General features: G+C 57.1%; 5 protein-coding genes across 5 annotated transcripts; 2 read left to right on the plus strand and 3 right to left on the minus strand.

Annotated features, from left to right (window-relative positions):
* Positions 1 to 122: 122 nt before the first annotated feature.
* VTJ04DRAFT_5321 (uncharacterized protein) lies at positions 123 to 1,924 on the minus strand (the record flags this gene model as incomplete). Its single annotated transcript, XM_069363425.1, has 3 exons — positions 123 to 1,135; positions 1,192 to 1,275; positions 1,339 to 1,924. 3 exons carry the CDS (start codon positions 1,922 to 1,924, stop codon positions 123 to 125), a joined length of 1,683 nt encoding a protein of 560 aa, XP_069220272.1.
* Positions 1,925 to 3,226: 1,302 nt separating this feature from the next.
* On the plus strand, positions 3,227 to 3,727 carry VTJ04DRAFT_5322 (uncharacterized protein; the record flags this gene model as incomplete). The annotated part of the gene is made up of 2 exons (XM_069363426.1): positions 3,227 to 3,240; positions 3,301 to 3,727. The coding sequence occupies 2 exons, from the start codon at positions 3,227 to 3,229 to the stop codon at positions 3,725 to 3,727; spliced, it is 441 nt and encodes a 146-aa protein (XP_069220273.1).
* Positions 3,728 to 3,751: 24 nt separating this feature from the next.
* Positions 3,752 to 4,563, plus strand: VTJ04DRAFT_5323 (uncharacterized protein; the record flags this gene model as incomplete). The annotated part of the gene is made up of 2 exons (XM_069363427.1): positions 3,752 to 4,125; positions 4,239 to 4,563. The coding sequence occupies 2 exons, from the start codon at positions 3,752 to 3,754 to the stop codon at positions 4,561 to 4,563; spliced, it is 699 nt and encodes a 232-aa protein (XP_069220274.1).
* Positions 4,564 to 5,542: 979 nt separating this feature from the next.
* Positions 5,543 to 7,093, minus strand: VTJ04DRAFT_5324 (uncharacterized protein; the record flags this gene model as incomplete). Its single annotated transcript, XM_069363428.1, has 1 exon — positions 5,543 to 7,093. The coding sequence occupies one exon, from the start codon at positions 7,091 to 7,093 to the stop codon at positions 5,543 to 5,545; it is 1,551 nt and encodes a 516-aa protein (XP_069220275.1).
* A 762-nt stretch (positions 7,094 to 7,855) lies between these two features.
* Positions 7,856 to 9,937, minus strand: VTJ04DRAFT_5325 (uncharacterized protein; the record flags this gene model as incomplete). The annotated part of the gene is made up of 1 exon (XM_069363429.1): positions 7,856 to 9,937. One exon carries the CDS (start codon positions 9,935 to 9,937, stop codon positions 7,856 to 7,858), a length of 2,082 nt encoding a protein of 693 aa, XP_069220276.1.
* Positions 9,938 to 10,011: the final 74 nt, after the last annotated feature.

Genomic DNA, 10,011 nt, shown 5'->3' on the forward strand with positions numbered 1-10,011 from the left:
GAAAGAAAGAAAGAAAGAAAGAAAGAAAGAAAGAAAGAAAGAAAGAAAGAAAGAAGAAGAAAGAAAGAAAGAAAGAAAGAAAGAAAGAAAGAAAGAAAGAAAGAAGAAAAAAAATCAGCTAGTCACAATCTCGCACCACCATCCTCGTCATCATCCACCTCAACCTCGGAGCCATCGCCGACAGCCATTACCGACGCCGTGTCTAGATCTCGTCGTTCGACTTCTCTTCGAGAGCTCATCCTGTCTTCAGAGATAGCCGGCCTCCTGCTGAGAGCCAGTCCCGCAAATTGGGCGCTCAGCATCATGGACCCTCCATCGCCAATCCGGCTTTCCGTCAACGCCGTGCTCTCGAATGGGTTGGTCGGCGTGTCTCGCGAGTCGTGTCGACTCCGAGTCGACGAGTGTGAGATGATGTCGTTGCTAATTTCGTAACGCAGCTTTGTGACCATCTCATTGATGATCTTTTTGCGTTTGTCGAGAGCAACGGGGCCATCTTCTGGATGCAAGTCAGGGAGCTTCCAGTTGATGTAGTGGTTGTAATGTGAGGGTCGGCATTTGACTCGTGCCGGATGGGCGGTGAAGTAGGTATGGCAAAGAAAGCATGTCGGTTTGCTGGAGGCTATGTAGCCACCAAAGTCGGCCTCATTGAAGAAGCGCAATGGACCGTCTCCGTCACGGTCGGCGGCAGCACGCGACCGAAGAACCGAATCCAACAGCAGCACCTCAGCGTGCACAATTGGTCGGAAACGCGTTGAGTGGGATTGCCTCTTCAGGTGTTCGTCAAGGCCGTGTTTCTGTAGCGGCTCGACCTGCGCCTGCAACTCTTCGACGTCGAACTCCCTCAGAGGCATTTGGCCAATGATGTCCCTTGCCCTCCGCTTCGCATTTGGCGGTGGTTCCAAAGGTGTGCTGGATGGCACCGTCGTCACCTCGAAGTCAAGAAACAGGCGTGGCCAGCGCTCGCGAGCCTCAAACATGACGCGCACTGCAAGAAAGTACGAGTAAAGGCGGCCCACAGCATGGCGCAGCTCAGTCCATGGACTATTGGGGTCCGAGAATCCTTTCATGTAAGCTTCGAGTGAGTTCTTATAACGCCTGTGGATCGCCTGAAGCAAGGATTCGGCGTGGCGAGCGACTTCGGTGCGTCAATCATCCGGCGGTACACTTTGTTGTCGGGACATTTTCCCTTACATTCATTGGAATCAAGTGGCAATGCGCTCCTGGCAGCATCGACATACGGTTGGAGCTCCCTGAGCGCCCGAGCGGCAGCAACCCCTACAGCAAAACCCAGCCCATCAGCTCATGGAAGCAGACGGGGATAAGGCGTGAGAACCTCACCTTGCGCTGTCCCGTTTTCGGCATATCGAATGCACCAATCGAGCCGGTCTTCCTCAAGTTTCGGATCATGAACAAGCAATTGGAGGTAATCCTTAATACGGGGCCGGTTGAAGGCCAGAATCCGTTGCAGGATGGTTGATGCAATTGGGGCACGTTCGTCACGATCCGCAACCTGGTCGTCGGTAGCTTGGCCGAGGATGGAGAGGATGTCCGTCAGGTAACTCCTGACTTCTTCCAGTTCAATGGCGCCTCGCTGGTTCGAGGCCAAACGGTATTCAATGGTGCCTGAGTCAAGTGCCGTGACGGCACTTACAGTGCCGCCCTGAGATTGCCTTGGTCGACTGTCGCAAATCTGGCTCAGTTTGTTGAGGAAACAGAAGTAGGTTTCCCGGTCTGAGGTGCCAACCCCGCTCTCGAGATCGGGCTGCGAGAGGCTATTATCTTTACGGTAGACGTAGCGCAGACCATCCAGCAGGAGAACCAGCGAGTAGAAGCGGTTCCGGACACCCGGAAGCATGCCCATAGCATCCTCTCTCCCCGACATCGTCTCGTTCGTCGCCGTCTCGATGGTCGTTGTGGTCGTCATGGGCGTGGCTGATGAGAGTGGCTCAGGAGCCCCGCCCGGCGACGGCAAACGGTGACGACCTGCATGATGACACCAAAGAGCGGAGTACCCGCTGCGCCAATCGAAGAGATTAGACGGTCAGGACTGGAGCTTCACGGGTTACCCTTTCGAGCTGTTCCCAAATCCGTCTGAAATGGGAACCTGCATCTGCCAGAAGCTCCATCTCTGTTGATGTGGTCCAGTCATCCTCCAACCCTCAAAATTCTTCCAACTCGACGGCGCCATTCCGGGCTAATCGATCCTTGGGGCGTGTCTGTTGTGAAAATCGACGAGCACACAACGTTCCGGTGTACCTAGCGGAAGCCGCTGCAGCAATCGAACAAAAAGTTGCCTTGTGACAGACAGAACCGGATGAACGTGTTGAGAGCGACAAAGGCGCAAGGGTCGCCGGGCCAACAAACGGTCGGTGGTGGGCGATGGTTTATAGTAGTCAGCCTTGGGAATGATGGTTGGTGATGGTTGGCGATCGAGTCAACCGTGTTGGTTGAAGATGGGAGAGGTTGAAGAAAGCCTCATTGCTCCCTGCACGATCCTTCTTGTTTCCTTCATTCAGAATTTACATCCATCGATGGCACTTGCTTCTTTTCAAAGTTGTCGAGTCCTTTGGCTTCTGCTCGGCCTCGAGGAAGGTATAATTCCCCCCAGCCAATCACAGCCCTGGCCTTGCACGGCCCAAAGTGCTCGCAGCTGTGGCGGGCCTCAAAAAGTGGGCCAGGAGCTCCTGTGGCCGGCCTCAGCGCGTCGCGTCTATCGCCGTTGGTGTTGGTCGGTTGCGGGGTCTCATCTCCTACATGCCCTCTCCATGCTCTCGTCCATGCTGCCCTCCATGCTGTTGACCATATTCACTGGCCAGTCAGCCTGACGACTCCCCTCGACTTGCTCTGTATGCCTCCGTTTGCCGCCGGCAGCCAGGCCCAAAAGCGGGGGTATTTGAGTCAATCCCCTGCTCCCTGTCGTGCGTCGATGCCCGCAATTCTAGGTTTCCCTCTCCATCCTCTTTCCCAAGGCACGCTTGGATGACCTGGTAACCATTTGCCCTTCATCCGTGCCCCCGGTGATCGCCTCCTATCGTCACACCGGCGCGGCTGGCGATACAAATCCTCCGTAATCTCTCCACAGCTGACGCTGAGGTGGGGATCGGAGAGAGACTTCCCGCGGCCTGCGCTTGATCCCAGCCCCCGGCATCCCTGACTTGCCGACTTGTTGCTCAATACAGTACCTTCGCAGCTTGGCCGAGCTGACAGACGCCGACGTCCAGACGACATGAACGATTATCGGTAAGTCCCTCGTCAATAGATTCTTCTCATCGAGGAATCTGACACCCAGCTCATCGGTAGATCTGTGATCTTGTACGACTCTGGGGAAGACCCTCTCTATTTCGGCCATGAGTCCAGCTATTCTTCGGAGTGGTTGGGCGAGCAGCTTGGCCATACCAGTTTGGCAATAGGGGTGATGGAGCCAGATAACCCACCCTACATAGCTGCCAACCCCGACCTGTTTGGAGCTGGTGCCGATGGGACCGTGAACCCGCGCGACCTCACAACCCGCGGCCCCAACGCTGAGGATCTGGACGTTGATGCTATCCTCAGAGGGCTTGACCCTTTTGGGTCACCCGCGTCATTGGGTACTCACCACCAGCCAGGTCCCCATCCATGGGTTGGAGAATTCGGCCTTACGGACCCATTGGGAGGCCAAACCTCGTCCATCTCGTCATTTCATGATGCCCACGTGTCTGCAGTGGCAATGCCACGTCATGGACAGTAGGTTTCATCCGACACGGATGGTAACATGATTGACGAGGCAGTCGAGGCTGGTTACATGGACTCTCATGATTCAGTCTCCAATTCTCTACCCCAAGGACTGCCGATAGGCCTGGGACATGTCGGTGGCGTTGGCGCCACCAGCTTCTTTGAAAGCAACAACGGCGAGATAGCGACATCCTTCGATTCAAACGCTGCTGCCTCAATGCTGGCATCACCAGGCCCTGTGCCTGCGTGCGACGCTCGTTCAGTATCCCCCGACGCATTGAGCATCTCGGACACACAAGGCTCGGATCAAGATACACACTCTTCATCTCCCAACACGGGTCAATTTGTGGGATATAAATGCGATTATCCGGGGTGTACGCGAAAGAAGCCGTTTCGGCTGCCCAGCCAACTCCGGTATTTCTCTCTTCCATCCTTTCCTTTCCCTTACTCTCTCCAATATTTCTCGTCAGTTATTATCCCTTTAGACTTTCGGTCCACGATTCAACTGACTCCACCCTCTGAAACAGGAAGCATAAAAACAACCACACCCGGCCTTGGAAGTGTCAATACTGCGGCGACAAGTACCGAGGCGGCGCCGAGCGCAAGGATCTCGCCCGTCACTTGCGCAAGTACCACCGAGACATTCCCGAGGTGCAGAACGACAAGCGGGTGTGGATGGAGGAGATGTCCTGTCCCGGCTGCCATCGCCAGATGCGCGGTGACAACCTCCGGAAGCGCCACATGGAAACCTGTGCCGCTCTCAAGAAGGCTGCCGCTACCGGTGGTGGCGGCGTCGATGCAGCAACTGCCTTTCAGGATGCCCTCACCGGGCACCGCCGGGCCAGCTACTGACTGTGTCTGACCAAGGGGGCCGCTTCTGGTACGCAGAGAAATGCGATAAGTAAACATGGCTTTTTGTCGCAAGAGGACCACCCGCGTTCGTTGAGCTAACTGCTTGGGCTCAGAGAGGCCGGGGGGATCCGCTGGACTTAAAGCATATCAATACGTAGGTGTCTCACCTACCTTACTCATCTAGCCCGTCTCACCGCTCGTGAGACGGCTAGGGGAGGAATGGATGGCTATGGTGGTTTTGTTAGTGATGGAGGCTGGGTGATGTGTGTCTTGTGCGGTAACGCATCTGAATTCTCTGGTACATATGTGCCCAGAGGCTCTTTTCAACGTTCTTGTGTGTTTGGGCGAGTGGGAGTGGGAGAGGAGGTGTCTGGTTGCAAGAGTTCGATTTCTAGGGATATCCTGTGTGATTGGGGAAATGTTTCGGGCGTTTCTTATGGTTGTTGCTTCACAGTTCATGTTCTGGGTTTGTCAGAAGTCCGATTTCACGCTATTTATAGTCCTTTTTTTTTTTTTTTTTTTTTTTTGGTTGGTATGAATGTCTGTTGAAAAACATGCTGGACCCTTCGAAGTGAGGCCTTCCACATGCAGTCAGGAGATAATACCATGTGTGAGCGCCAAATTGACAGACCATGTGTCTGGAACGTCCCCAGTGCCACAATCCAGATATCGGATCGATTAATCTGCGAACACAGCTAACCACACGAAGTATGTATAGTGTTATTACGTGGGTTTCTGGGAAAGGGGCCCGGGACAGGTTGATTAGGCCTCATAGATCTTTCTTCGTTCCAGCTTTCAACCTTGTAGTAACTGACTTTTCCCAATAACTGCCCAGGGAAATAAGGACGAGTATCCGTCCATCGTGTCCATCGTTTTGAGAGTCACCCCAACGCTCTCAGGGGGCAAATTTGGACACCGCTGTGCAAACAGCTTCGAGATTAACATCTGCTCACCCCCAAACACTTCCTTGCCGGCATCTTCACAGCTCATCTCCATCATCATCCGACTCCAGATCCGGATCCGGCACCTGCATCTCAGGCGGCAGGGGCGGCAACCTCTCCACCTGTTGAGCGGGCGGCGGCGGCGGCAAATGGGATTGCGGGATGATGGTATACGGCACGTTGCTCGGCTGCAATCCCTGCGCGGCCGCCTGCTGCTGCGCCTTCTTCTCCTCCTCGCGCTTGATCTTGGCCAACATGTTGCGCACGTCTGTCTTCTTGACGTACTGGTACTTGTCGCCAAACGAGATGCGCAGGCCGATGGTGAGCTGGCGCAGGTTCAGCTGCGCCTCGCGGTGCATGATCATCAACCACCTGACGCCGTCGGCTTCGATCTTGCGGAACTGCGGGGGCGCGTCGGCGCCAGGCCCGCCGATGAAGGGCTCGTGGTTGTGGTCCGGGCACTGCACAATGACGTGCCACTTGTCGTTGTAGGGCCAGGCCTTTTCGCGGATGGCCTTCATGCGCATGGGGCAGCCGGTCTTGCTGGATTTGGTGTTGCGGATGCCCTTGCTGGTCGAGGTGTAGTGCTTGCCGCCCTTGGCGCAGCCCAGGTTGTAGCGGCGGTATTGACCGTCGGCGTCCCGATTGAGGGACGAGTTGATAACGACGGCATAGCCTTGAGATTTGGCAAAGTTTTTGACATCTTGAATCAGGTCTTCCCAGGTGTTATAGAGCCGGTCCTGGGGCGGGGGCAGCATCGCTGGCCGGAAGCTGGGACTCTGTTCGCCACCGGCTTGTGGTTGTTGCTGTTGCTGTTGTTGTTGCTGCTGCTGCTGTTGCTGCGGTTGGTGTTGCTGTGGCTGTTGTTGCTGTGGTTGATGTTGCTGCGGTTGATGTTGTGGCTGGTGCTGTTGTGGTTGCGGTTGTTGCTGCGGCTGCACCGCCGCCGGCGGCGGCGGCGGCAGTGGTGATTGCTGCTGTTGAGACGGTTGATTTTGGACTGGCTGGGGAGTTGGGTGGTCCGGATGGTAATGATACTCCGGAGCTTGTTGGTAGGCCAGAGCCTGCTGACCTTGTTGGCCTTGCTGGCCCTGATTCCTCACTTGAGCCGACTGGGGAATCTGTGGCGGCAGTTGTTGGGCCTGTTGCCCCTGAGCACCTGGGAGTTGTTGTCTTTGAGGTTGTTGCTGGTAAGACGCCTGGGGCTGTGGTTGTTGCTGCCGCTGCTGCTGTTGCTGCTGTTGGGCTTGCTGGGACAAAGCAACAGCTGGGAGAGGTGTGAAATGTGCCTGCTGATATCCCGGATGCGGCTGCTGCTGTTGCTGCTGCTGCTGCTGCTGCTGCTGCTGCTGCTGGGGTTGCGGCTGAACCTGTCTTTGCTGTTGTTGTCTTTGACGATATTGCTGGCGTCGTGGATTAGTTGTCGTGGGGGTTGAAGTCTGTGGCGTCTGCTGCTGTTGTTGCTGTTGAGGTTGCTGCTGTTGCTGAGGCTGCCCGAGATGAACAGGAGTCTGAGGCTGGGGAGTGTGCATCATCGTGTAAGGTGGTTGCTGCATCTGATGCAGCTGCTGGTAGTTGGGCTGGGCCATCTTGATCAATCGATATTCCCTTTTCTCACCCGTTCAATTGATTGGGTTGATGAAGTGAGAGGGATGAGGTGTGAGTTGTGATGAACTGTGTCCGGATGTACGAGGTAGAAGGCAGAACTGTGGGCCATTGAGCCGCGCCCGGATATTTGACGCAGGCACTTTCGCGTCCTGCACGTGGTGTCCAGCTATCGGCACGTTGTGGCTGGGGCTAGCCAGCGGGCAACACTTGGCAGCAGCTGACTCCGCGTCGCCGTGGAGCCACCCGCCTTCCTGTTCAGTGGCATCGTCTTGCACCAACATCTCACTGTCTCGATAACAACGGTCTGGATATCACGATTTTGACCAAAAGTTGGTTGAATGTTTACACCCCTTAATCCATTGTTTTTCTTGACCATCCGTTTTACCACGCGACAACCCGCCGCTTTCTTTTTGATAGACAATGGCAAATGTTGGACAAATCTACAGTGAGAGGGCTGAATTTTGTGTCATTTAGGCATTATCTTTTAACTTTAACGCTCATTTTGAGACGCAATGATATGGCCATGTGCAATCTGAGCTCCTTCTTAAAGTAAGAAAATATGGGAATGCCTGCACGCCGCCGCTGACGTCCCATGCTAGTTGACATGTCGTCTTCCATCGCCGCACTGCACCCTGAGACTTGAGGTTCCTCCCCATCGTCACACTCTAGCGGTATGCACTGAATCCATCTCGTACCCGCTTTCCACCACTCCTACATCCCCAACTTCCAAAACCATTCTAGTCTCACTGCGCAACTCCAACGACACCCCTATACGCCGGGGGCGGCTCGGCCGGGTAACCCGCAGCACTGCCGGTACTGCCGTTGCTCGGGCTCCTGTTTACCCCCCTACCGCCACGGAAGAACTGCGAGATGTCCATGTCGACATCATGCTCGCTCTCCCAGTCCATCTTTGCCTTCTCGTCCGGCGTCGTCCTGCCGGACGCGCTGCCTCCACGTTCCAAATCCTTCATGCTCCTGACGTTCTCCAAGCCCTTGGCCATGCGCCGCCTCCACAGCGCCCAGGCCGTGATGACCGACGCCGCGATGGTGCCGATGCCCAGCCCGACTCCGAGGCCGATCTTGACGCTGAGCGGCAGGCCCGAGTTGTCGCCGTCCGCGTCGGTGATGGTGCCGTCGGCGATCAGGTTGGGGTCGACGCCCTTGCCGCCCGTGTCGGAGCTGTTGGGCGGATAGTCGTCGCCAAAGCGGGAGAAGGGGTCAGTGGCCGTGTTGCTGTTGCCGGTGCCGGTGCTGGACGAGAGGTTGTCGTTGTTGGTGCTGTTGGTGCCGTCGACGGCGCGGAGAGCACCGGTAGGCTCGAGGATAAGCAGCCTGGTAGTGCTGCTGGAGGTGCTCGAAGTGGCGGTTGCGGAGCGAGTGGTCTCGGATGAAGAGGATCCTTGGTTAGGGCTCTGAGCGCCGGCGGAGCGGGTGGCCGTGGGCTGGGGAGCAACGGTTTGGGAAGAGCCTTGCGCGGGGCTGGAAGGAGAGCCGGGAACGGCGACAGGGGGTGGAACGACCACAGCGGGCTCAGAAGAAGCAGCCGGTGGGACATCCTCAGATGGTGAGCTTGGCACGGATGGTTGACCGCGCGATGGCTCCCGTGACGGAGAGGGGGCAGGCGCCGGAGCAGGGTTCTCCTCAGGAACCTCAGAGACGGGGTTCCCTTCAGAATCCCGTTGCTCATCGCCTGCCGGTGGTTGTTGCTGCTGCTGGTCATCTGCAGGCGGCACATCATCGGTGGGAGCAGGAGCCGGAACCTCATCGCTTGTCGGGACCGGGTCCTCCACGGGAGACGGGTCAGGAGTGGGCTCCACTGGGGCGTCGATCGTCGTCGTCGGCTCAGGAACGATATCATCGGCGGTGGTTTCAGGAGGAATTTCGTCTGCGGTCGTCGGCTCAGGGACATCTTCAGTGGTCGGCTCAGAAGTCGGTTCAGCGGGAGTTTCCGTTGGAGTCGTCTCCTGGGGAACCGGCTCAGAAATTGGTTCAACATCAGGGGTCGGCTCCGGGTCAGGAGTTGGCTCAACAACATCGGAGGTCGGTTCCGGATCCGGGGTCGGCTCTTCATCAGGGGTTGGTGCCGGCTCAGGCGTCTCAGTCACAGTGTCCGCCGTGGTCGGCTCCGGGGCAGGCTCCTCGCTGGTCGGGGTCGGGACAACAACCGGGGCCGGAGCCTCCGTCTCGGCCTGCGTTGGTGCTGGAGGAGCATTGTTATCCGGACCCGCTTCTCCCGCCAACTCTCCCGGCGCAGGTCCGTCCGCCGGAGCGGCCACGCCACCCTCGCTCTCATCCTTGTTTTCCGAATTGCTCCCCGGGGCAGGCTCAGTCTTGTTTTCCTCCTCCACAGGTTCAGGCGCAGGCGCGGGCTCGGGGGCGGGCACGGGCTTGTCCTCCTCATCTTTGCTCTCCGCCACATCCGCCGGGGGAGGAGGCGTGGTGTCGTCGGCCTCGTCCCTCCCCACCACGTCCGCCGGAGCGGCCGCACCGCCTTCAGTCGCATTCTCATCTTGCCTTGAATCTTCTGCGGGCGCCTTTGCGGCGGCGTCATCGTCCTGCTGGTCCTTTTCCGCCGCAACATCCCCCGGTCCCGGGGTCGGCGCAATCACCGGCTCAACCTTATCCTCCTCCACCGGGGCCAGCTTCTCCTCGGCCGCTGGCACAGGCAACACTGCCGTCGGGAGTGTCGTCACCGGCGTCTCGACAGGAAGCGCAGGGGCGCTGATTACCTCGGATCCGCTCGTCCCGTCCACCGCTCCGTCGACATCAACCAGCTGGGCCGCCGCCAGGACGGCCTGCAGCCAGAGAGCGCGAATGACCAGCATTGTCGCGATCTAAAGAAGGGAATGACACGAAAAAGAGAAAAAAAAAAAAAAAAAAGAAATAGATGAAAGTACAG

Source organism: Mycothermus thermophilus (genome assembly GCF_041956435.1).
Source record: "Mycothermus thermophilus strain CBS 625.91 unplaced genomic scaffold VTJ04scaffold_3, whole genome shotgun sequence".
NCBI lineage: Eukaryota > Fungi > Ascomycota > Sordariomycetes > Sordariales > Chaetomiaceae > Mycothermus > Mycothermus thermophilus.